General features: G+C 53.6%; 1 protein-coding gene and 1 long non-coding RNA gene across 12 annotated transcripts in view; one reads left to right on the forward strand and one right to left on the reverse strand.

Moving 5' to 3' along the window:
- The window catches only part of LRP8 (LDL receptor related protein 8), an 86829-nt gene that overhangs the window by 24172 nt on the left and 36261 nt on the right, over window positions 1–26396 (forward strand). For 8 of the 11 annotated variants that reach the window (XM_017874567.1, XM_017874570.1, XM_017874559.1 and 5 more), the window contains exons 3-4: window positions 14293–14415; window positions 22377–22505. In XM_017874567.1, the coding sequence (XP_017730056.1) occupies window positions 14293–14415; window positions 22377–22505 (252 nt within the window). Of the gene's footprint in view, window positions 1–14292; window positions 14416–22376; window positions 22506–26005; window position 26396 lie in introns of all 11 variants that reach the window. The other 3 variants (XM_017874568.1, XM_017874569.1, XM_017874562.1) reach the window with 2 other exon arrangements.
- On the reverse strand, window positions 14393–16710 carry LOC108531227 (uncharacterized). Its single transcript, XR_001886106.1, has 3 exons — window positions 16466–16710; window positions 15553–15682; window positions 14393–14485 (listed from the first exon to the last, which is right to left on the reverse strand). It is a non-coding gene; the product is annotated as an uncharacterized LOC108531227 (long non-coding RNA).

Consider the following 26396-nt stretch of genomic DNA (forward strand, 5'->3'; position numbering starts at 1 on the left):
ACTCTCTTTGGGGGTTTTCTCTTCACTTGGAGCAATGCTGAGGAGGCTGGAGTAATTGGTATTCCGCCCAGGTTAATAGAACTGCTGCCTCCTCGGTATTATGCCTTAATTTCCTTCATCGCTCAGCAAGTTAGAATTCATCGCCCCTTTCCTTTCTTTTTCCCACCGAAACCTATCACCAGCCTGTCTGCTGGGTAAAGTCATTTCGTGGCAGCTCTTGGCTCCTTTCCACTTCCCTGGGAATCTTTCTGACCAGAGCCAAAGAACAAGGAGGGGTGAAAAATCCATTTGTACAAAGTGGGGATCTCCTGTTGAGAGCTTATTTCCCTCCCTGTTCAAGAGGAAGGAACGTGTTCAGCCTCCAGCCAGCACGGCTGACTGAGTCCCCTGTCGCTGAGAGCATTCAAGAAGGCGAATGGCCATATGTCAGCGGTGGGAACAGAGGATTCCTGTACTGGTAGGGGTTGGGGGAAAGGGACAGGCCTCTGCCACTCCTGGCGCCTGGATTAGATTAGAAGCTTCTGAGGTTTTGTTCTGTTTGTGAGTCTAGGATGTGTGATTTAAAACTGGAAAGATTCCGTGACTCATTGGTCCTGACGTTCAGCGGAATAAGCCTAGGTACTTGTAAACTGTGTTTTACGATTCTCAGATCCTCTCTGAGACAAGGAGATTCTGTTCTGTGATTCAAAGACTATCTTATGATTCCTTAAGTCTCTTCAGTGGCAGTTCTGTTCCTGACTGGGTCTTGGGAGGAGTGGAATTGCTTTGCTGAAGTTGCCATGGGAGCTCGAGGCTGCTGTGGCCCCTTTTCTCATGTAGGAAATCCAAGGGCTGGGCCACATGGCCTCGGGGCCCGGGTGCCAGGTATGTTCTGCCTGCAGCCCCCTTGGCTCTACCGGAGCCTCCCACAGGCCCTATGAGGACTGGCCGCTCCCCAGCACCTCACTGGACCCAAATGCTTTTCCAGCTGAGCCATGCCCCTTGCCTATCTGCCCCCGGCCCTCTCCCATTTCAACAGGGAGGCAACCCAGCTCTCCCCAAAGTCCCTGCAGGAAAGCTGGAGCAGTGGGTGAGTGGTGGTTGTAAGAAATAAGCTGCATGATTGACAAGAGCTCTGCCTGCTTTGGTGGGGATGTGCAATTTACCATGAATTTCAACATTACAGCCTCTCTTAATTCCCACCCCCTGAGGTGGTTAGCCGCATTTTATTGATGGGAAGCTGAGGCTCTGAGAGGTTAAGTCACTCACCTATAATCATACAGGTTGTTCCCAGGCCCTGACTCTGGATCACCTGCTGTAGTACGACCCTAGGGTGCCCGAGCAGCATGGCGAAACTCTGTCTCTACAACAACAAAAATAAAAAATTTTTTTTTAAAATTAGCTGGGTGTGGTGGTGCACACCTGTAGTCCCAGCTACGTGGGAAGCTGGGGTGGGAGGATGGCTTGAACCTGCCAGGTTGAGGCTGCACTGAAATACCAGTGCACTCCAGCCTGGCCAACAGAAGGAAACACTGTCTCAGAAAACAAAACAAAAAAGGCACTGATTGGCCCAAGGTCATATGGCTTGAGGCAGGACCAGAACCCAGGTCATCTCATTCCTAATGCAGTGCAAGCAAAGGAAAAAGTGAGAGGTGGACATTCATCATAGAGTCTATAGCCAAACCGAGAAACAAGAACCCCAGGTGTAACAGCCACAACCCAGAACAAAAAGAGATGGGTCTTGGTTAGACTCCAGGGTGGTGACGTCACTCATCTCCCCTCTCTGGGCCTCAGTGCCCCGGCTGTAAAACAAGGACGCCGACCTTGGTGGTCTCCAAGCTCACATCATGTTAGGTTCCAGCTTAACATGAGCCCAAGGCCGGGAATCTGCTTGTTAGGTAGGGGTTGTGGACCACACGCTCACACCTCCCTGTTGGAACCAATCCTGAATCTCTAAAGAGCTTCAGAGAATGGACCCCATTTCTCTCCAAATGCACTGAGAAGCCAGAAGCAGCCTTCTCCATCTGCTTTCAGAATCCACCTTTTCCTTCTGGAAAAACATAGTTCCTCGGAGCAGGCTTCCTTAGCCCCTACTACTGCCAGCCAAAATCACCCCTTTCTTTGAGGACCAACTTAAAATGTCTCTCTTCCAGGCAGTAAACCCTCCCCAGGCCTGCCTCCTCTCCTTCCAGCAGACCTTACTCACAGGCAAGGGAGATGTGGGCTTGGAGACCACCAAGGTCAGCGTCCTTGTTTTACAGCTGAGGCACTGGGGTCCAGAGAGGGGAGATGAGTGATGTCAACACCCTGGAGTCTAACCAAGATGCATCTCCTTTTGTTCTGGGTTGTGGCTGTTACACCTGGGGTTCTCCATTGCTCGGTTTGGCCATAGACTCTCTGAAGGAAGGTCCACCTCTCACTTTTTCCTTTGCTTGCACAGCATTAGGGATGAAACAACCTGGGATCTGGTCTTGCCTCAAGCTATATGACCTTGGGACAATCAATGCCTTTTTTTTTTTTCTTTAAGACAGGGTTTCCCTCTGTTGCCCAGGCTGGAGTGCAATAGCATGATCATGGCTCACTGCAGCCTCAACCTCCCGGGCTCAAGCCACCCGACCACCCCAGCCTTTCAAGTAGCTTGGACTACAGGTGTGTACCACCATGCCCAGCTAATTTTTTTTGTATTTTTGTTTTTGTAGAGACGGGGTTTTGCCATGTTGCCCAGGCTGGTATGGAACTCCTGGGCTCAAGTAATCTGCCTGCCTTGGCCTCCCAAAGTGCTGGCATTACAGGCATGCGCCACCATGCCTGGCCAATTCATGCCTTTTAAGGTCTTTACTTCCTAATTTCTCAAAGTAGGTGGCGGCCTCCCACCACACGGCTGGCCCTGAGGAGCCAGGCCCAGGGACTGGGGATGGAGTCTCAAACTTGTCACTCAACTCCACACCTGCTAAGGACCCGGGACCAGTCTGCTAGATTTCTCTTGGGCTCAAGGAGTATATCCCAATCAGACAATTTCCTTGTTCCCCAACGCCCCCATGATCCCCACCTCTGAGCCAAAGGTCCTCAGTAGCCCCTGGCTTCAGGGCCCTTCCAGTCTCTCCATTGAGCCCTTGCCCTGAGCCACGTGCTCTGCTGTCTGCATCAGCCAGCAGCACACCTGTCTCCCCTCTGTGAGTAGGTGCAGACCACACTGGCCCACACCACCCAGCCCCACCCCCACACCTCGAGCACCCGCCTTCTGTCCCGTTCACTCTTACCTTGTGAGGTAACCCAGGCAGGCCTTTGAATGGTACACATGAAAACCTGATTCCTCTAGTGTCTAGGTGAGGAGACTGAGGCACAGGAGGGTAAGGGGCGTGTCCAATGTCACCCCAGAGGTCAAGGGCAGCCTGGAGGGGTGCCCAGGGTTCCTGAGGCCCAGATCACTGAAAGGCTCTGGAACCCAGGCAGGGCTTTGTAGAACTCCCCAGAGAAGCCCTGCGAAGGCCTTTCTCACAGCCGAGGGCCCAGCTGTCACTAGGTAGACTGGGAAGGGTTTGCATCTCCCTGACCCCCATTCTATGACAGTGGCCGAGCCATGTGTCACTGGCTTACTGAGCTGCTGGGATGACTTCTGAGTCCAGTCTGGTCTGGTGGACGGCTCCTGAGGTCTCCCCTGGCCAGTGGGGCCACAGATCTTCATCTCAGCACTGACGGCCAGGGTGGGCACAGCCTGGAAGGGGCTTCCTGTAGGCACTGCCTGGGTCTGGCTTGCCAAAAATACAGCAGCAAAATAAGCACCCCGTGGAGACTTGAGCTTGCTAACGTCCTACTTTGGTGTTGTGGGCCCTGGCTGGCCCCGGGCTGGGCTCTACTCATTTCTGCTCTGTCAGAGGTGGGAGGATTTGGATGGGGGCCTCGTCAGACCAATGAACAGCTGATGCTTGAGCTGGCCTTCAGGGGTGGGAGAGTTTTGCCCATGGAGGTAGAAGAAGGGCTTCTGGCCTGGTGGGGCTATGTGAGCAAAAGCACCTGGTATGAAGGCTGATGGCTTGTCCATAACCATTGAGTGGTTACTGGAGGCAGGTGATGGCCAGGGATGGGCCAGAGCAGTAGCAGTGCAGCTTGAACTGTTCCTGAGTGTCCTGCTAAGGCAGTCGGTCATATTCAAGGGGAGATGGGAAGTCAGTAAGCAAGGAAAGATGGCTCTTTGATTATGGAGAGGCCTTTGGGAGGACAGTGACTACTGGGTCTGGATTTGTAGCCCCTGGAGCCACAGGAGTGGACTGTGAGGGGCTGGGGACCAAGCCACAGTTCCCTCCCTCTGTCAGCCTCACTCTAGGCCTGGTGGTGGGTAACACCTGTCTAAAAAGGAGAGGAACTTAGAGCTTATCTCATCCAACTCACCATGCCATGACGGAAGAGAGCAAGGCACAGAGAAGGCCAGAGACTTACATCAAGGCCACAGAGCAGAGCCAGGCCCTCCAGGCCGGGGTGGCAGACGGCCCATTGCTAACCCCATTCTCAGTGAGATATTCTTAACCTCTCTCCAGAAAAGCTAGCAGATTCCCTGCACAGGCCTCAGCGATGTCACAGAGTGATACTTTAACCTGCAGACATTCTGCTGGACACACAGGTGGGCACAGGTGGGCAGAGGCTCCCTGGATGAGCAGCATGAGGCTGGGGGTGGCACAGAGCTCACACCAGCCTCCTGGGTACAGCCTGCCCCACACTCCCTGGTGAGGAGCACAGAGGAGCACGCCAGAGAGGCAGCAGTCCCGCACCAGGAGATGGATTTCCCAATAACAGGTGCTGCCCGTTTATCACCGGGATGGGCCAGTGGAGCTCATCTTAGGAAAAGCTTCTCCTACCAGCCTAGTTGGTGAAAGTATTCGCGTTTTTCACTTAGCCAAGGCTGCTTCCTAGTGAGTGCAGTCTCTACCTAGTAGGCAGAGGGGAGGGTGCTGCAGCAACCCACTGCTGACATCCGAGGCCCGAGTGCCCTGCCTGCCTGTGGGTAGCAGCGAGGGACCCACCACCCCTCCCCACACAGGCAGGAGTCATCACTCAATCATTCGCTCCATCAGAGGAGTATCTGTGCCTCGTGGGTTCTTGAGTCCCTCCGGCCTGGCCTCCTTGGCCCTGGCTGCAGAGTTCTGCTCTGGGAGCCCTGAGCTTCCCACTTGCAGTTAGTGGGGGCTGAGAGCCCAGAGAGGCCTGCCCCGTGTCACACAGCATGTTGGTGGCAGAGCAGGGCTGGAATGAGATCTAGAACCTTCTCCTCGACTGCAAAAGAAGAAGCAGAAGAGCTGCCGCTCTTTCCCTCAGGAGGCTGGTGGCAAGAACAGAGCCTGGAATGCAGGGGTCCTTGGCAAGCTCCAAGGTCAGCCTGCCCAAGGGAGGCAGAGCCATGGATTGGTCAGCCCCAGGGGGCCTAGCTGGGGTTAGCCAGAAAGGTCCCCTGGTCAGAGGAGACCACATTTCCACTGGGGTAGGAGTGGAAGGGGAATATGAGGTTGGGAACCTGGCAATGACTCTGGCTAGAGGGCCTATACGGTTTCATGGCCTTGCCTTCTGGCCTCTGGAAGCTTCTACTTTAAGAATGCCATGAGTTTTCTTCTAGCTGTTTCTCTGGGACCCACAATCCCCGTGCCAAAATCTGGGGTGGGGCTGGCTGGAGCCTGGGAGAGGCCAGGAACGTGGTCATCTTCTCAGCATGCTGCCTGCTCTCAGCAGCACCTTGCAGGCGCCAGCCAGGGACCCCTGCTGATCCCATCCCACCCACCTCTCCCCCATACCCATCTCCTCCCGGCCCCTCAGCTGTAACTCGTTCAATACCTCCTGCATGCACAAATCACTGGGACAGGAAGATGCCTTTGTCGGTCTGTCCCTCGGAGACGCTCTTCTTCCCTGTGGTGACAGGGAGGCCTACATACCCCAGCAAGGGCTTGGGCCTCCCTTGGTGACAGTGGGGCCAGGGTCTGGCAGTATCTGAGAGCAGCTGGGATGTACTGGAGCCTGGAGGAGGTGCTTGGCTGTGGGAAGCCCCAGGTGAGCCCTTTGGAGGAGCTCGCAACAGCACCAAGAACCACAACCCCTCCGTGTCATGGGGTCATCTGGAGGGGGCCCTTAGAGATGTGTTCACATGAGGAGACTGAGGCCCAGAATGGGAAGGGGTGACACTCCTTCCACCGCAGGGGGCCCTGCCGCTGCCTCCCATTTCGTCTTTCCTCAGGCCTCCCGACCCTTACAACCTCATTTTCATGCCTTGGTGTTTTGGGGCGAAGGTAGACCACTTGTTTCTTGGGAAATAAATAGATTTACGGTCTTAGGATCTGGCTTGGTTAGAATTGTGTAACTCCTTAGTGGAATGGGTTGGAGGAGAGAACCCAGAAAATTTTGAGGGAAACTTCCCGATTTAAAAGCAAAACCGCCCTCAACAAAAAGTGCTCCTTCCGCCACAGCCTCTTTATTCCGAATGGGGTGAATCCTTTGGCTCGAGCCCTTCATGTGTCTCCCTCCTCCTCAGCACCTGCAGCTTCTCAGTCTCCCCAGGTGGATGGGAGGGTGGGGGAAAGGGTGAATTTAGATGTCGCCTAATGTTGGATGATGGTGGCTCGAGCCCCAGAGCCCGCTGGGCAGCACAAAGCCACGCACCATGTCCTGCCCACCACATGTGGGTCCTGGCTGCCTGCACCCTACTGTCAGGAGACTGTGGGAACCGTTTGCCTCCTGGGAACCGCGGGCCTTGAGTAGTCAGAGACTGTTCGCATGTGGACTTCTGGACTCAGATAAACAGTTCCTTGCAAGGAAGGCATCAGAGGCTGCCATCCACAGCTTATCTACATCTCGGACTCTGGCGGTAGCTGTCATGAAGTCTTGTCACAGGGGCTTAGGGTGCAGATCAGAGTGTTACAGCCTTAGAACTGTAGGTCCCTAGAGTTTCAGCAGCAGAGCCAGGTGGAAGCTATTTGCAATGTTATAATGGACCCACGGGATCTTTAAACTGAGGGATTTGGGAACATCACATGTCCAGGGAGGGGTTAGGATTTGAATCCAGTGCTGCTGGACCCCAGATCTGCTGGCGATGGGCTGTGGGTGTCACCCCCACCCCCACTTCCAACCATGCAGCTCCATTTTAATCTGTTTTATATGTTGGGGGTTCACTTGGGAAAAGGGTTCCTCTGCTTAAAAATAGTTTGCGAGGCCCTGTGCTGAGCCCCAGCTCCATGCCAGGACCCGCCACAGCCTGAGAGGGTGGCTCTGGCAGTGGGACAGCCAGCAGGCCAGGGTCCCCGGGTGGGGTACAGGTTGCTCTGGGCCACAGTCTCCTCCCCCTCTCATTACTGTTGTGTCGTTGCTGCAGCCAGAGAACACTCCGGGTCTGTCGTCCTGTTGACTGGGGTGACAGTTTAATAGTAGCTTCCTGGACTGTCATTTAAATCTGCCTGCCAGGTTAGTAGGCCAGGGGTGGGCTGGCACACCCCCTGCCCCGACCCTGGATCTTCATTCTGCTGGAAGCGGTTGTCCTGGCAACGCCGGGGCCTGCTGAGCTCTGTGGAAGGGTAACTGTTGGTGGGAGCAGCCCTTTCATCTCCCCGACCCCGATACAAGTGGCCCAGCTGCCTTAGGGCTGGGCTGCAGGGCCAAAGCCAGCCACCCTGCATTGGCCCAGGCCTGAGAGAGGAAGTGGGAACAGCCGAGTCCCTTCTGTGCACCCAGCTCTCCAATGTGGGGGCTTTACCTTTGCTCTCTGCCTCTCAACTGCCCTAGGAGGGGAAAGAACCTGCCCCAGGTTGCTGAGCAACAATGTTGAGCTGGAATCCACCTTTCTTAGGGGTCCTGCTCTGCCTTCAGAGAACATTCTCTAGAGCCCAAGACCTGTCCACAGAAACCAGAGGTCAGAGCCTGTAAGGCTGACAGCTCTCTCATCTCCCTGTTCTAGGTGGCTGGGTATACATTCTCTCTGTCCTTTCCTGGGCCCTTCTCTAGACATGTCCCTGCTCTGAGGATTGGGGTCTCCAGTGGGGTCCCTGCAGCTTCACTCTGGGCTCTATGCTCTGTGAACACCTTGTTCTATTTTTTATGGCCTAGTGGGGCTGGCCCAGAGGCAGACGGCTAAGTACAAGTACCAGGCTGCTGGTCCCTGACATGGGCCAGTCCCTCCCTTCTCTGCACGTCATCTAATCATTTATAGGATGAGAGGCTTACACCCTAGCAGTGTTTTCCAAGGTGTGGTTCATTGGACCACTGGTTTCTTGGGGAATAAACAGATGTGGCATCTGAAAAAGGAGTTCCGTGGTTAAACAAGCTTGGAAGACTGGAGGAAACAATCAGATATCCTCACTGCAGTCCTTCTCAGGGCCTTTATAAACCAGTGGGCATCATGCATCTTCAAGGGGGAAACTAGTGTCTATCCCAAATATCCTGGTGCATGGCCACCCCTGGGCTCTGTCCTGCCCCATACCCCTCTCCTCTGCTAGGGGCCGATTTTCTGTCTTGCACAGCTTCACAAAATCCCAAAGGAAGCTCTGGCAGCCTGGAGCCTTGGGTTTTTTTTGGCTGCTGGAGAGCAGTCCTGTGTTTAGCAAGAGGCTGGATGGGTCCCTGGGTGAGCTCAAGGAAAGCCAGGCCCCTATGCCAGGCCTCTGCAGGGCAGCTTGGTGCACAACTTGGTGAACAACTTCACCAGGGCAAGTTGTTCCCTGGCCTGGTGGATCTCCAGGTCCCTTGCCACTCACCTCGTCCCAGCCCTTAATGGTCTGCTCACTCCTCCATGCCCCCAAGCCCCATTATCCTTCTTCCTGGAATGCTCTTCACTGCTCTCTTCACTCCCACAGTTTGGCTGACTCCTCTTCTTTGAACACAGTGCCCCTCCTCCAGGAAGCCTTCCCTGACCCCTGGGCGAGGTCAGGTGGCCCTCGCCTGGCTTGCTGGCCACAAAGTGGGATTGGGAGTCATTACCTGGGTTCAAGTGCAGCCCTCCCACCGACATGTGCTGTGACCTTGAGCAGTCACTTCTCACTAGGCCTTGGCTTCCAGGCATGTAACATGGGAGACCCATGTAGGGGGCCTCAAGACTCTGGAGTCCAACACGGCAGGACATTTGGATTGCCAAGAGGAAGCCACACGGAGCAGTGCCCCTGGGCAGCCCAGACTGATCTTTATTTTGAAGCCTCCTCTCTGCACTGGGGCTCCAGGATGTGTGTGGGTGGGGAGCAGCATGGGAAGGATGTCTCTGGAGGCGGGGGAAGCCAGGAGGTGCTGAGTGATTCTAATAATTTCATAGGATCACAGACACTGTGTGTGGAGAGAGTGTGGAGAGGGCCTTAAGACTTAGTCAGCGCCACACCTCCATTTCCTAATGAGGAGGAGGCAGGCTCAGAAGGTTTGAGGGATGGGCCCAGTGTTACACACACAGCAGCTGGGGCCAGGGCTGTGACTTCACACACCTCTAACTTGCGCCATTTTGCTTTTCAATTCATGAAGCTTTGGGGCCATCCTTAGCTTATTTGCTTCTCACAATGACCCTGTGTGTCCCGTGAAGCAGGGATGGTATCCTTGAGTGCAGACGAAGAAGTCACACAGCCTACAAGTGGCAGGGCACAGTTTGATAGACCAAGGACTGTCTGGTGCTTTCCTTGGCCCATGTTCTTGTTATAAATAGCATTTCCCACTCTCCCCCACTCTACCCTGGGGTCAACCCCTCCTCACTGCCCCTAGGATCCCCTAGTCCTTTGTGGCAGCCCATCTGTTGCCATGGCACCAGATTATGATGTCGCAGACCCTGGTTGACTATGTATCACTCCTGGGCTGAGGGACTCACAGAGGTGGGCATTGTCCAAGGGGCAGACTGGCATGGGGGGACGTAAATCCCTGGAAACAGGGAGCCAGGCCTTGAGCCCAGCTGCGGAATTACCTTGGGAACCAGAGCCAAGGCCAGCAGAGTAGGGGTCTGGCATGGCTTGCTCTGACAGCCTTAGAACGGCAGCACAGCCCTCATCTCATGGCAGGGCTGATATGGTCTCTTCACGAGGGACTATTGGGCTCATTGCACTGAACGGCCCGACACGGGGTGTTCACTAGGATCTCCCAGAAGAGTCTTTTTGCCTTTTGTCCTTGTGACAAAGCTGCATGGGAAAGCCACATCCCCACTTGCCCAGGTTCACCCCGAGGTGGCTATGCCAGGAGTCAGTCTCCACTCTGACTCCAGATCCTTCCATGTGGTCACACTTCCGATGGGGCCCTCCAGCGTGCTTTACTCTAGTCCCTACTCCTGGCCATCCATTAGCAGAGCAAAAGCCGTCCCAGGCCCAGGTTTATTCTGCTGCACACTTCTGGGCACATTCCAGGAGACCTGAGAGGTGTTTCAATACATTTGAGGACTCTCGGGTCCTCATTCTTAGCCTGGTAACACTGAGGTGGCTGAGGGTCTGAATGGAAAGAGATCAAGCTTTGGCAGCTGCCACACAGAGTTGAAATCACACTTCTGCCACCTAACACCCTCACCTCTAAGCCTTAATATCCTCTTCTGTACAATGGGATTAACAACAGCTACCAAGATAGCTGTGAGAAGTCACTGGGATATTGGGTGAAAGGTGCCAGGCCAGAGCCAAAAGGTGACAGGCCAGAGCCAGAGTGGAAAATCTCCAAGCCGGTCCAGCCAGTGAACAAATCTGTTCCCAAAAACACCACCACAGGGCACTCTCCCTGCAGCTGCCATTTCCCAGCCGGGGCCTGACCTCAAAGCTGCCCTCTGGGACAGCAGTGGTGTATTTGGCTGCTCTGGCCTCCTTGCCCAGTGCCTGCAGGGCTTGGCACATGGAGGGAGGACAAGCTCACCCCCAGGCTTTCAGAATCCCAGGCAGGGCAGGGTTTTTGCAGGGTATCTGGTTGTCCTGTGCCCAGTGACAGAGCCCCATCATCACCTTCTTCAAGCCTGCCCTGATGTTTTGGGCACGTCTGACCATACATCCTTGCCAGACTTGCCCACTTCTTTTAATTCCCAGAGACTGGGCTGGGCTGATTCTGTGTTCTCAGTGCAGGACGTAGAACAGAAGCAAGGTCCATTGAATGTGGAACTGAAGCTGGCACGGGGCTTGCTCACCTACTGTAAGGTTTTTCTCCCACATCTGATACTGCTGAATGTCTGTTTGGGGAGCCATGGTGGGGATGAGCAGGCATCTGACTGTGGGTTCAGATTGTGACCCTGCTCCCCCAGTATGTGACCTTGGACATGTAACTTAACATCTCTGGGCCTGGATTTCCTCATACGTCAAATGAGTACATAGCAGGCCCCTTGCCATGAGGTTTCTTGGGTAAAAACACCTGGCAGAGACTGGCACAGGGGAAGCACCCAGTGAGTGTTAGAATGAGAAAAAGAAGAAACTAGGATATACACTTATTTTTTTTGGATGCTGAGCTTCTTGTGAGGGAAAAACCACTGGTGTTCACATTAGGAAATTCCCCAGGTGCTGTGGTTCATATCGGTATTTACTTTAAGATGATTACGGACTATGATTTACCAATAGGTGGTATTCGTATCTATCACTGACAATGACCTCTCAGTGCAGGAAACAGGGAGGGCTGCTTCAGGGCCCTGGGCTGAGAGGCAGGAGAGCTGTTCTTATCCCTGCCGTGCTGTATTTCCCTAAGCCAGCCCCTTTCCCTTTCTGGGCCTCAATCCACACATCTGAAGGTGGACTCTGATTCCTCAGGTTTCTTCTAGTTCTGCACATACAGAGGCATTCTTCTAAGCAAAGTGTGAAGAAAATTCATCTTAGAATGCAGATGTACTGCAAAGATTCCACGGAAAAGGACAGACATGGAACAGATTCAGAGACCCAGTCTCTCTCACCAAATCCGTGCCAGGCTATCCAGAGGATGGGGAGCAGGCCTGCAGCCCCAGAAGCACCCAGAGGGCCTGTGGGTAGATTTGAATAAAGGTGGTCCATGGAAGTAGCTTCCTCGGGAGAAGGCAAGTCCCAGAGCTGCAAGTATGGAGCAGAGGCTGGGCAGCTGTGCTCGCATTTGGCTCAGTGTCCCCCACTGAGACCTACCCCAAGCTGGATTCTTGTGAATTTGACAGTCCCTGTGCTGCAGGGACAGGGAAGAAAGCAAACTATGTTGGACTCGTGATCAGTGATGATCTAGAACAGAGATCATCGAAATACAGGCCACAGGCCTCGCCTGTCCCTAGTTTTTGTCAATATAGTTTTATTGAAACATAACCATGCTCACTTCTTTATCTAATGTCTCTGACTGCTTCTGCCCCATAGTGGCAGGGTCGAGTGGTGTGACAGAGACCATTTGTCCCTCAAAGCCTAAATAGCTACTATCTGGCCCTTCACAGAAAAAGTTTGCCAACCTCTGCCCTAGAAGGACATTCAGTGGATTGTGGGAGCTCAGGAGGCTCCCACGTCAAGAATGGAGGTGATACTTAAGCCCAGTGTGTAATGGAAACAAGGCAGGAGGTGGGGGAAAGGGCTTTCAGACTAAAGACAGCTTGGACAAGGCATGATGGTATAAAAAGCATGGGGTATGTAGGGACCTACCTGCAGTTGAGGTGGGGCTAGATTGGGAAGTATGAGGAGGGGAAGATGAGGGAGTGGGGCAGGCTGGGGCCACGGGACTTCTCAGCCCCTGGGGAGGGGCCGCATGCTATGGCCCCTGATGTTAAATCCATCCCAGGCTCATTCCAGGGGGGGACTTTGGTGGTCTGAGCGCCCCAAGGCCTGGGGTAAGTCACTGCTGTGCTGAGGTATCCTCTTTTAGGCTGAAAAGAGACCCGCACCGCCGCCCCCTGCCGCCTTCATTTCTGGGCCTCCTGATCTGGAACTACCACACCTGAAAGCTTATCTCTCACCAGATCACCCTCCCTTTTCCTGATGAAGAAACTGTGGGCCAGAAAAGGACCATGATGTGCTTGAGGGTACAGAGCAAAATAGCACAGCAGTGACTTGAATCCAGACCTCCGGACTCCCTGCCCAGTGCTCTCTTCCTCATCTTGTTCTGTAGCGGGTCCTGGACACTTGGTCCAGCTGGAACAGGGCATGTGTGAGTTCGATGCAGATGAGCCCCCAATAATTCAGAGGCCTAGGGCTGCTATGGAGGGTGCAGGGTGTCAGGGGTGGAGCGCTTAAGGCCCCTTCTGGTCTCCAACACCCCCCGCTACTGGGGGTACCCAGGCAGCCTCAGTTCCACCACAGAAGGCCTGACAGGGCAACTGCTCTCCCCCGGGCCTGCTAGATGCGCCCAGTGCTGTGCTGCTGCTTGGGAAGAAGCTGGGGCACCTTGTGACAGGGGCAGCCATCTCTTTTCCTCTCCTTGATCTGGAAACTGTAGTTCCTCTTAGGACAAGACACAGAAAGCAGCAAAGAACCAGTCTGGGGATGGTACCCGTATTCTTATCTCAGCTCTGTTACCAGCTGTGAGCTCTCAGCCTGCTATATCCCCTGTGTGGGCACAGAACCCCATTCCTTCAGCTTCTAATTGAGACTCGAGCCCTGAAAACAACAGTAGCTGCCACTTCTCCAGCATCTGCCATGTGCCTGAGTCTGCTGCAGGTTCTTCATACATTATAACTTCTTGTTGCTCCTCCTCACCGCCTTTTGTCTTCCTCTCCCTATTCTATAGATAAGAAAATGTACACTCGGAGGTTAAGGAACATCCTCAAGGTCACACAGATAGGAGGAGGAGGAGGAACTGGGATTGAAATCCCCAGAGCAGTGTGGAGATCACCCCGCAGGCTGTAGACACCTGGGGGCAGGGACTGATTCGGGTGTCTTGCCCAGTAGATCCTCCTTCCACTGCTCCGAACACAAAATACCTCATTCATCTTGCCACAAAGGAATCATCTACGTGTAGGATTCATGGTCACAAACTGCCTGGTGCCTGCAGAAGGGACTTTGACTTCCAGTCCAGTTGGGGAAAGTGGGACAGGCAGGTAAAGAGACTGAGAACTGGCTGAAGGAGCTAAGGTAGCTGCTGTAGGGTATCAGGCTTCCTGGAGGCAGTGGCAGTGGAACTAGACATTGAAGGGAAGCAGGAGAGTGACAGGGGTATGATAAGTCTTGTCATGCTTTCTGGATTTGAGCTCTTGGACTTGGAGGGCAGAGCAAAATGTCACCTGTCTTCACGCAGTGTTCAGATGCCTAAGGAACGAAGAAGCTTGTCTCTCCTGTCCTCTGCCCTTGGTCAGCAAGGCAGTCCGTGGCCTGGTGGGGCTGTGGGAAGCCCTGTGGTCCGGCTTGCAGACCAAGCACATCCCGGTTGCCCCACCGCCCTCCTGACTGCTCCCAGACTCACTACGCTCTCCTCCTTACCCTGCAGCCAAGAAGACCTGTGCGGACAGTGACTTCACCTGTGACAACGGCCACTGCATCCGCGAGCGGTGGAAGTGTGATGGCGAGGAGGAGTGTCCTGACGGCTCCGATGAGTCCGAGGCCACTTGCAGTGAGTCCTGCCCCTCAGGCTGGGTGGGGGTGGGCCTCAGTTTCCTCCTCAGATCTTCCTTATTGAGAAGCTGTGAGGCCCAGAAGAGGTGACCAGTTGAACACTGTGCCACGCCCTCAGGGCGCTCCTGGTAAACAGGTGTGTTTAGTTGCCGGTTTCTACTGTCCTGTTTCTGGGCTTTCTTCACAGCCCTCTTGCAGATTGGACCCTGTTTCTGTGGCAGCAGCAGCTAGAAACAGTCTTGTCAAGCCCTTCTGCCCAGAAGGAGCCCTAGCGTGCCCTGCAGGCCTCCCTGCTGCTGTTCTTGAGAGCTCCGCCCATCACTCCAGGAGCGCCAATGACAGCTGGCGCTTCTTAAGCCTTTAGCATGTGCTAAGCTCTCTGTGTGCATTGATGCTTTTTACCCCCACAGCAGCCTCATGAAGCAGATACTGTCATTTTCTGAGTTTTGTAAAGGAGAACACTGAAGCTCAAAGAGGTTGAGTGACTTGCCCAAGGCTACCCAGCCAAGACTCTGAGGCCCTGGCCCATTCCTCTATCCTGGGTGGGCTGAGCCTTGGAGCTCCTGCCTCCATCACCAGCTGGGTGGTGGCAGAGGCAGGCGGGGGGAGGTGGAGGCCAGAGCTGAGCCCCAGGCCTGCCCCCTACACTCAGGGCTTTGTCTCTCCATGATTTATTTTCCAGGCCCTAATCCTCAAAGCAAACTTACACCCGGCAGGTCATTCCGTGACATTTGTTAAATTAAAAAGGAGATGAGAAGGGGGCGGGGAAGGACCCCACAGTCCAGAGGCAGAGCTTCAGCAGCGTGAGCCTGAGACAAAAGGCTCAGGCGAAAGCATGTGGAGGATGGTGGGGCTGGCGGGGACCCGAGAGCCCCTCTTTAGGGGTAACAGTCGCCCCAGAGGCAGAGGTGGGGACAATGGAGACCGGAGTCCCATCTAATGCTGTGGCTGGTGATAACTGGGTTTCCTTGTCTCCTAGCAACAGAGCTACCAGTCTCCACATAAGAGAAAGAGAAAGGGAGAGAGAGAGAGAACAGAGCAAGAGCGGCCCCCACCCGAGACAAGGAGCCCTCATTTCCTCGTACAGCTGCTCCTGGCCTCCCCAGCCATGCCACAGGCCCCATCCTTTCCTCACCCATCACGTGGCCAAACTCCATGCCGTACTGGAGGCTCCCAGGCAGGAGGGAAGCGCAGTGCTTTGTCCTGAGCTTCAGAAGGAACAAAGCCCAGCCACGCCCACTTGTGACTTTCATCCTCTTGGCGACCTAAGGAAGGAGAGGGATCCCCATGTAAAAAGAAAGAAACTGAGGCTGGAGTCAGTTCTCCCCCTTGCCCAAGGCTGCCCAGCTAACAAGAGTCATGTGCAGCCTGGAGTGCGTGCTTGGGGAGGGGTTGTGGCTACAGGGGGCTTTTCCTTCACTGCAGTCAGCCAGCTCCTCCATCCGTACCTCACTCCAGCAGATACTCCGACACTGGGGATGGAAAGGGAAGGGAGAGGAGCCTCATCGTGGTTATTAGAGGGGACTGCCTTGCTACCTGAGGGCCGGGCTCCCCTTCTCCCCCCGCCTCCACACTCCCATCTCTATCTGTTTGTGTGGATGTCCCTTTTCATCTTCCTTTCTGTCCCCTTTGGGGTCCCACCTACCCCTGCCCTCTTGGGCTGCCTCCCTTCCCTGCTCATCTCCTATCCTCACCCTCCCTCTCACCATCTCTCCCCCCGCCCTACCCATGTGTCCCTCTGTCTTTCTCCCTCTTGCCCATCCCAGCACCTGCTGCCTTCCCATCCCCCGGGCTGGGCAGGGGCCCTCCTGCCTCACTCTTCCTGCCTCCCAGGCCTGCTTTTCACAGTTGAGGGACAACTAGAGACCCAGAGAAGTTGATAGACTTCCTTCAGAGACACACAGCTTATTCATGGCAGGTCTCCCTTTTATGAAAAAAGGCTCTTTGAGCTCTCTGAGGTTTCACAAGGCACCTGTGGGAGCAGTAGCCAAAGCAGCACCCCAGGAGACAGAAGCCCAGCTCTCCTGTGGGCTCTCCCAGCTACTCACCGTGAAGCCCTGCATACCTTCCCACCTCCCTCTGGGTCCTGATCAGTAACATTCCAGAATTCCAGAATCTTCTCCATTCCTAGATTCCTAAACTCTTAGTATTCTGAGACCCCCTTTCTCCCTCGCTTGTGCTAGCTGGGGTGCAAGAGCCATGATGCCCACTTCCTGTATTACATTGGTCGGGTGGAGGCAAGGCAGAAGACTGCCTGGAGGACGTTGGCCAGAGTGGGAGCACCCGTCAGGGTCAGGCAGAATTTGGGGCAGCAGGACCTGATAGCAGGCTTGCTCACTCCTTCCCAACTGAATGAGAACCTAGCAGCCAACCTACTATCCATTTAATTGGTGTTGCCATAGCAACCTCCACGGCCTACCAGGTTCCTGGGGCTGTGCCAGCTCCTAGGATGGAGCCCCATTCCCTACCCCTAAAAGAAGGATTATAGGCAGTAAAGTGTAGTGAGTTTGGAATCGGATATAGTTGGGTTCAGGTCTTTTAACCTGTCAGACCTCAGGCAAGCTGCCCAGTCATCCTGAGCCTCAGTTTATTCATCTGTAAAATGTGGTAATGGACCTGCCTTAGAGGGATTGTGAGAATCAAATGAAAGAATGCAAGTGTCATTGCTGGAGTAAATGGCAGTGTTATTTGTATTATTATATTTTGGCTGCAAGCCCTCTCTCCCCAACACAACAGTTGGTTAGATATTAAGATGTTAGATTCTTATAGTATTAAAATAGTGTCAGTGAAGGGGGTTGCACTGAGCGGGAAAGGGATTTGAGAGAAGGTCCCAATTCTTGTGTTTTCCCCCATTATGTTGTCTGACCTAGCTGGCTGGGGTTTCTCCCAGCTGTTTCCCTCTGGTTCTGGGTTCTTTACCTTCAAATGTAGCCAGGACTCACAATGGAAAAGCCCAGAACACTTGCCTAGTGGCAATAGCATTTCAGCTCTAATTATAGCTCACTCAATTGGGGATGGCTTCTGACCCACCTTCAAGCTTCTGTTGGGAGGGGTGAGGGTGGGGGAGGGAAGGATGGTTCAAGGTGAGTTACAGTTCTGGATGCTATTTATTTGAATATAGAGGCTTTTTCATGCATCTTAGAACCTTTCCACCTGGAAGGGGGGCCTCTCTGATTAACCAGGATTATCTTCCTATTACAGATTAGAAAATGGAGGCCCAGAGATTTTCTGAGCTCACTCAGTAAGTTAGAGACTGACCCAGCTAGCAGCATTTTGCCTGGCCTCGACTGAAGGAACTTGGTGTAACTCCCTGTCATGCACCTTGGGTGGCCCCATGCTGTGTTTCCTGTGGCAGGAGCTGTACTGAGTGACACTAGCAGTTCTCACCACCTGAGCCTCTGGTCCCTTAGAGCTGGCAGTCCCCATTTGGAGGTTATCTGCCCCTAAAACTCACGTGGGTTGACACTATAGATGTGCTCCCTCAATGAGCAGCCGCCAAGTACTTTCATTCTTTAATTTAACAGACATTTCCCTTTTTGTTAATTTGTGAATTTATGAATTGGAGAAAGTACCAATGGATTTGAATTTCTGGGGCAGGATTCTCTGGGAATTTAAATGCCTTTAAATGCCTTGAGTCACTACAGGATACAGAGTTTCATGAAAAGCCCCCTTGCCAGCTTTGGAGGGTTCCTGTTGTCTGGGAGACAGTGGGATTCTTCATTCCTGCCTCTCAGAACCTGGGGTACTTGGAGAGCAGGCCAAAGGCATATGGTCCCCTCAGGGGGCATCTGTCACAGAGGGAGTGGCTATCCTGGGATGGGGTCTGCATCGTGGTGGACCATGTGGACTCATAATGTGCATTCCCCAGTGGTGACACCAGGCCCCTCCCCAGCCATTGGCATTTGCACTTCATGAAATTAAACAAGGGCAAGTGTTTTCTGAGCTCCTAGTTTGTTCTAGGCTCTGAGTGTAGGATTTCCATATGTTTCCTCATTTAAGCCATCCACCAACCCTAGGAGATTATTCAACCCCATTTTCAGATGAGGGGAGCCAGAGTGCAGAGAGGTTCAGTGAGTTGCCTAAGGACCTTAGTATCAGTAAATGAAATTTGGGCCCAGGTCTGTGTGTCTCTAAAACCCAGGCTCTTTCTCCTACATCATGCTGCTGGGAGCCCTTGGGCTTCAGTCGTCCTGAGATAGGACATCAGATGGCCATCGTGCAGAACCTGCCCAAAGGTCAGTGAGCCCCCTTCCTCCAGTGACCTCTCTCGAGGCCAGAGGTGCCAGGGAGACCAACAGGATCTGCTTTTCTCTTGTGCAGTCATTAGGTACAGTAAGTTAAGCAGTGTGTTTGGACCTGGGATGGAAGTCCAGATCTGCCTCTCACCACTAGACTTTGAACAAACAACTTACTCTCTCTGGGCTTTACTTTCTTCATTCATAAAATAGAGGTAATAATATCCACTCATAGGGTGATACCATGTGTCAGTAATTACCCAGACCAACTTCCCAGGACTGTGGAGTGGAGAGGCCTGACATAGGACCCTGCGAGCCAGGCTCCAGTCCTACCTTTGGGGGAAAGCTACAACACAGGAGAGACAGTGAGGTTCCAGGAGAGACAGGAATTGGAATACCCAACTGCCAATAGCTGTGTGACCCTAGGCAGGTCCCTTCCCCTCTCTGGGCCTTGGTCTCCTGCCACTCCAAGGGTGTTCATCAATGTGACCTCTGAGATCTCTCAAGTCCTGGCATTCCAAGAGCCTTGGCTCTTTGAGGGTGAAGGGCTGTTATCAGGCACTGCTGAATCCTCGAGAGCCTATAATTAGAGCTGTCTATTTAGGGACACAGCAAATGTCTTATTAATTATAAAGAAAGGAAGCAGACAGATTGTTTAATCATTGTCCTTGCTGAAAGGTTATGCAATTAACTATATAAATATTCATTAAAAGTTCAAGCAGCTGCTTGCTGCACTGGGGTCTGTAGAACCCAGGACCCTGGAGGTGAAGCATACAGCCAAGGGCCCTTTCAGTCACCTGGGCTTTTTGGAGGAGAGTTTGGGGATAGTTTTGGAGCATGCAGGGTTTGACGGACAGGCAAGGCTCTAGTCATAGGAACCCAGGCTCAGTCTCTCGCCTGCTGTGCATCTTTGGGCCAGTTACTTGGTCTTGCTGAGCCTCAGTTTCCTCATCTATAAAATGGAGTGCTTACATGCAGGACTGCTGCCCTGCTGTACTCTGGGTATGCCACTTCTGTGGCGACCTTTGTAAATGGCACCCCTGGAATTTGCACTGGCAGCCCACAGGGCCTGCTTACCTTACAACAGACATTTATTGCTTACGGTTCTGGAGGCTAGGAAGACCAAGATCAAGGCACCGGCAGTTTCGGTGTCTGGTGAGGGCCCATTCCTCATAGACAGCACCTCCTTGCTTCATCCTCACATGGTGGAAGGGCAAGGAGGCTCCCCCTGGCCTCTTTTCTGAGGGTACTAATCTCATTAATGAGAGCTGTACCATTATGGCTTAATCACCTCCTAAAGGCCTCACCTCTTAATGCTATCACATTGAGGATTAAGTTCCAACATGGATTTTCAGGGGATACCGATGATCAGACCATGACAGAATGAAATGAAAACATAGAAAATTCTCATCACAGAGCAGCCTGACACAATGTAGCCTGACACACTGTAGGTGTTCAAAAACTGGGAGTCCCCTCCTACTTCCTTGAGAGGTTCTGTTTCCTGAGGCCTGGCTTAGGGATAAGTAGTTGCTTTGACCTTCCTTCCCATTGCTGTCTTAGGGGCTTGCAAGTATATGGAACATCTGTATCGCTTTTATGGTAGTGAATTGAAAAGAGATGAAACATCCCGTGTCTTTTATGCTTGCAGAATGTTAAACCAACCCAGGGGTTCCCAAATAGAGGTGTAAGGGAATCACCTGGGTTTTGGTGGGGAGTTACGAAAATGCAGATCCCTAGGCTCTGCCCTAGAAGTCTAGATTCAGCCGGTATGAGCTGAGGCCAGGAACCTGCACTTTTAGTAGCTCCCTCACCCCCCATCCTTTGATGAGAGGACCCCCAGCGAGGCACTGGTCAGCTTCAGCTTCCTGTGTTCCAGTGGGGCCCAGAGGGGAGGTGCTTACCTGGGGTCCTGCAGTGTTGGTGATAGAGGTACCCTGGAAGGACCCCATCTCCCAACTCCCAGTTTCGCTTCACCGCCCTGCACTGCAGCCCCAAGGTGGCCTTTATAAGAGGCCTTTGAGTGTCAGTACTTTCCAGAGCTCAACCTGACAGTTATTTGCTCATCCATCCCACAAGTCTGCCAATCCTCGAGCAAGGGAAATTTCTGTGAAAATGAATCCCAGGAATCCTGTATTCCCAAGGAATTGCCCTGTACTCATGAAAGCATTCCTAGGGATAACCTTGGGGACCTCACTTTCAGGGGCCTAAGGTACTCTTCTCCCATGGCAGTAGTGGTGTCTGGGGACCTTGACGCAGATACCTGCTCCCCTCCCCAACTCATCTGTGCCCTTTTCTATATCCCTTGTGGTCTCTCATCCCAGCTGTAGAAATAGGAAGAGGAGAAACTGGTCTGAGATCAGAGAGCAAAATGGAGGGTGAGGCATGAGTAGCCCACTGCCTCCGGGGGGAAATGGATTGTGCCAGGTCTCTGGCATCAGACACAGCTGACTTTCAGTCAATCCTAACACTGTTCTTTACCAGCTCTGTGACCAGAACTTAGTGCTTACCACCATGTTTGTCACACAGCAGTGCTCAAATACTCAATGAATAAGCAAAATTCAGAGTCATCTGTTATGTGTGGGTAATCATAATAGGTAACATTTAGTGAGCACTGGGCTGGGTATTCTTCTAGGTGCTTGCTTTACAGACATTAACTCAGTCATCATAACAATCCTATGAGGGATAGTATTATCCCCACTTTATTGGCACAGAGATAAGGATTGTTGGCCAAGGTCACATAGTCAGTGAGTGAGTGAACTAGGATTTGAACCCAGGCAGCCAGACTCCAGAGCCCATGTTCTCCACCTCCATGCTGGAGGCCAGCACATAATCCTCTCACCCCGCTGGCTTATTGTGAAAATTAAATGGAAGCGTCTAGCACCATGCCTGGCACATCCTAGAGACCACAGAAATCGGGCCTCCTGCACACTCTGGAAGGCTGTAGGGAGCCAACCACGGAGGTCTGAGATGCATCTGCCTTGGCTGAGCCTGTCACATGGGTCCGGCAGAAACTCATGATAAGAGCTGTCCCCAGCCTTGAATAGGGTTCTCATTCTTTCTTCCAAATTGAGATTCAACCCTGGGGCTTCAGGCCCCTGATTGAGTCAGCCTCTGATTGCGGCTGCAGTAATTATAGCTATGCAGTCCCGCTGGGCCCTGCTATGCAGCAGCTGTTCTCAGCAGTAGGCTCAGCACCATCACTCGGGGAGGGGGCTTAGAGGTGGGCCAATTGGAGCCGTTGGGGCCTTGGTGAACCCTCCAAATTTACAGGTTCCAATCATGGAGTCACTGATCTGGAAGGCAAACTGAGGCCCAGCTGGGACATTATCTCACCTAAGAGCACACAGCTGGGAAATGACAGAGACGAGTGCAGGGCATGGTGGCTCCATGTTGCCAGAACTTAAAGAGGAGGTTTGGAGGGATGGGAGGTGTGGCCAGGAGAGGCAGGCAGGAGTCAATGGATTAAAGAGGGACTTGAGGGCCAGGGACCGGGGGCCATGAAAGATGTTCTGCAGAGAAGCGGTGGGGTCAGATTTAGGATCTGGAAACTCCTGGGACAGACAGAGGCTTCTTCTCAGCTGATGAAACTGAGACATGGGCCAGGAGAGCCCCGATGGACTCCTAGGGCCTTGGACCAGGTGGCTGGAACAGGGTGGTAGGACTGGTTGGCACCATGCCCTGTGTCCCCCTTGGCTAAGCTATGCATGGACGTCTGTCTCCACAGCCAAGCAGGTGTGTCCTGCAGAGAAGCTGAGCTGTGGACCCACCAGCCACAAGTGTGTACCTGCCTCATGGCGCTGCGACGGGGAGAAGGACTGCGAGGGTGGAGCGGATGAGGCCGGCTGTGCTACCTGTGAGTCTGGGGTCAGATCCCCAGGGTCTGCCAAGCATGGTCAGGCAGCCTCAGGGAGTGATAGCCACTTCTGGGGAGGGGCCCAGTTCCCCGTGGGGCTTGGTAGGTGGAGAGGAAAGGATAATGATCAGGACATTAGTAATGGCTAGATACTATGGAGACATTGTCTTCTTTCATCTTCACAAGCACCTCATGAGCAGCCATTATCATCCCCATTTTATAGGTGAGGAAACTGAGGCTCAGACAAGGGAGGAAAAGTACCCAGGGCTGAGTGATGAAACCAAGATTCAGATTCAGGACTGGACAGCAAAGCCCATGAGCTTTTTTACCATGTCTGACATCTGCTCATCCATCCCACAAGTCTGCCAATCTTCGAGCAAGGGCAGGGGGACCAGGGAGGGTACTGTATGGAGAAATGGTGGTGGCCTGAGCCAGAGTGCCAGCAGTGCTGGGGAGAGGGGGACGGATTCCTGAGGTGTCAAGGACGACTGTTGCTGAAATATCAGATTTGAGCACAAACGTCACAGGGCAGAGAAGATATTCTCAGCAGCCTCGGCAGGGACAGATGGAAGTGGCCACTGGGACAGTTCCACATCACTGAGCTTCAAACACAGGATTATCTCCTTCCCAGGGAGCAGGCCAGCAGGGCCTAGGCCAGTGAGGAGCATGGCCAGGCCTTACTTTTTCAATTCGAGGGGCACCTACTGTGTGCCAGGCCTGAAGCCAGGCTCTGAAAGGGACAGTGAGGTGAATCCTACACAGTCGTCCCTCTGGGAACACATGATCAATGGGGGAGACAGACTGGCTGTCGCTACTGGGCTGTGCGGCTGGGCTGAGATATGGGCGGTCACCCTGGAGGGCTTGCAAGGCACTTGCCCGTCACTGCTGCCTACTCTCCTCTGCCAGCCTCTATATTTGCATCCTATCCATCTTTCCTGGCCCAGGGAAAATGCCATCTCCTCCAGAGGTGTCTGAGTAGTCGCACTTTAAGATTCTAAGTCTGGAATGTGATGTGTCTGAAGCAGGAAGCATCTGGGTATGGAGGGAGATCCTGGCTGGGAACAGTAGTTTCAAAGTTCCAGTGATGGCACTGGCTCACTTCCTCAGCTGTGATAATTTTGCTGGGACTCACTGGCCAATGAGAATCCTCTTTCCTCTTTACCAACCCCCATAATCAGATGATTCCTCCAATATGAAGGCCGCTACTGCAAGGGATGGGAGTTTCTCCAACTAGGGCATGTTGGAATAGGAACATTCCCCATTAATTATGGGAGACAGGGGTGTCAGGTCTTACTGGGCTTCTGTGCTACAGCTCCCACCCTCCTAGGCAGAGGAGAAAGAGTCCTCCCACCCCTCATCTCTCAGAGCTTCTTCCATTTGTGAATGCTAGGAGTAGGGTCTCTGGGGCTATGTAGGCCTGAGAATATGGATCTTAAAGTTACTGTTGGCTCCAAAACTTCAGAGAAAACTCAGTATGAAAGAGCACTTCCTTGCCATCAAAGTCTTCAAGTAAAATTAAAAATTAGGGCTGGGCGCGGTGGCTCACGCCTGTAATCCCAGTACTTTGGGAGGCCGAGGCAGGTGGATCATGAGGTCAGGAGATTGAGACTATCCTGGCTAACAGGGTGAAACCCCACCTCTACTAAAAATACAGAAAAAAAATTTAGCTGAGCATGGTGGCACGTGCCTGTAGCAACAGCTACTCGGGAGGCTGAGGCAGGAGAATCACGTGAACCCAGGAGGCGGGGTTGCAGTGAGCTGAGAGTGTACCACTGCACTCCAGCCTAGGTGACAGAGCGAGACTCCGTCTCAAAAAAGAAAAATTAAAAAAAAAAAAAAAAAAAAAAAAAAGCACTTCCCATTGGAACTCCCAGAAAGCAGTGAGTCCGCCCTCCCTGCACATGCACAAGCTGTGTGGGGACAGGCAGGAAGGGAGCTCATCTAGGTGTCTGTAATCTTGAGGGGCAGTGGCACTGGCAGCATGTGCTTTTTCCACCAATGCCGCAGTGTCTCAAAAGTCCCGGAGGGGAAAAAAAACGCAACTGTCAGACACTTGCTAGAGCTGTCAGAAACGCATGACACGAGCTACCTACCTGGTGAAACTGAAGACATCACTCTTTATCTTCAATAACAATGAAAATTCACATTTTTCCATCAGAAAATGAAAACACAGACTCTGGGCGCCCCCACGTGGAAAGATCTGGTGCTGCCACCACCACATCACCTTTGGCCACAGCCATGCCCCAGCAGGGCGGCCCAGGGCCAGGTCTTGGCCTGTGTGTGGATACACAGGAGGGAGGGAAGTGAGGAGGTCACTGCCCTGAAAAACAGCTGGAAAAACTCCAGGAAGGGAGGAGAAAACCAGAAAAGCCAAAAGGAGGAGACAGAGTAGGAAAGAAAAGCCCCAAACTTGAGTTCTGGTTCTCTTGTTGCCATGGACTGTGTGACCCTGGGCAAGCTGCTCCTCTCTCTGGGCCTCAGTTTCCCCATCTGGCAATAGGGCTGGCTGGTCTCTAAGTTCCTCCCGGCCGCTGAGCTCAGACTAGCTTATCAGAGAGAAGCCCAGAGCCCCAGGCAGAGCTATGATGCTTAATTACTGCACATCCCATAATTACACCTCATACCTGGGCCAGACCAGTTTCATCCACTCCACACCCACTCATTGCAGGGAGCTCTGTACTAGGCCCTCAGGACAAAGGAGGGACACCCCTAGGCAGTGTGGATTCATGGGGCAGATGGAAAAGAACATGAAAGTCAGATGCCTGCGCAACTGAGGGGCTCAGAAACGAGGGCAGAGGCAGAGATTTCCCAAGCAGGGAAACACCAGGGTGTCACGGAAGAGGTGGAATTTGGGCCCTTGGAAGGTAAGAACTCATCATTGCAAAATGTAGAGACAGTGGTGGGCAAGAAGTAGGTTCCCAGTAGATGTAGCAACTTGAGCAAAGACTTGGAGGTGGGAGCCTATGCACTGGGCCCAGCAAATGGTCTAGCGTGGCCGGAGCTGTGAACATTCAGGAGTGAGGTGATGGAGCCACAGTACTGACCCAAGAGACGCCTTGGATACCAGGCCAGGGGACTCAGGTGGAACAGTGCAGGTTATGCTATGCATCGCTATGCTATGAAGAGCCAACCCCAGACCCTGGTCCCTGGGAAGGGTCAGTGTCATTTAACAGATCATGTCCTGGGCCCATCACAAGGTCCTTCAAGACAGGCAGTGCTGTAAGGTTTCAGAATGCCCCTCCAAGTTCCACCATGCTCATGCTCATTTAGCCAGTGAGGCCTGGGGGGCTCACGAAGGGCAGGTGTGTTGCCTGTCACCTAGCATGTCCGTGTTGGAAGCCCGCCTTCGCTGTGCCTAACTGTACGTCCACCATTCAGCCCCCTAAAGGGACTTGATCTGGCCCCCGGGTGAGGGTCGGAACCCCTGTAGCTGGACCAGCGGGGCCCCAGGTCAACCGGGGAGGGGGTCGGCGGGCCGACCTGCTCTCTGTCCCGCGCAGTGTGCGCCCCGCACGAGTTCCAGTGCGGCAACCGCTCGTGCCTGGCCGCCGTGTTCGTGTGCGACGGCGACGACGACTGCGGTGACGGCAGCGATGAGCGCGGCTGTGCAGACCCGGCCTGCGGGCCCCGCGAGTTCCGCTGCGGCCGCGATGGCGGCGGCGGCGCCTGCATCCCGGAGCGCTGGGTCTGCGACCGCCAGTTTGACTGCGAGGACCGCTCGGACGAGGCAGCCGAGCTCTGCGGCCGCCCGGGCCCCGGGGCCACGTCCGCGCCCGCCGCCTGCGCCACCGCCGCCCAGTTCGCCTGCCGCAGCGGCGAGTGCGTGCACCTGGGCTGGCGCTGCGACGGCGACCGCGACTGCAAAGACAAATCCGACGAGGCCGACTGCCG

The sequence above is a fragment of the Rhinopithecus bieti genome, unplaced genomic scaffold (genome assembly GCF_001698545.2).
Source record: "Rhinopithecus bieti isolate Rb0 unplaced genomic scaffold, ASM169854v2 scaffold_7684, whole genome shotgun sequence".
In the NCBI taxonomy this organism is placed as follows: Eukaryota; Metazoa; Chordata; class Mammalia; order Primates; family Cercopithecidae; genus Rhinopithecus; species Rhinopithecus bieti.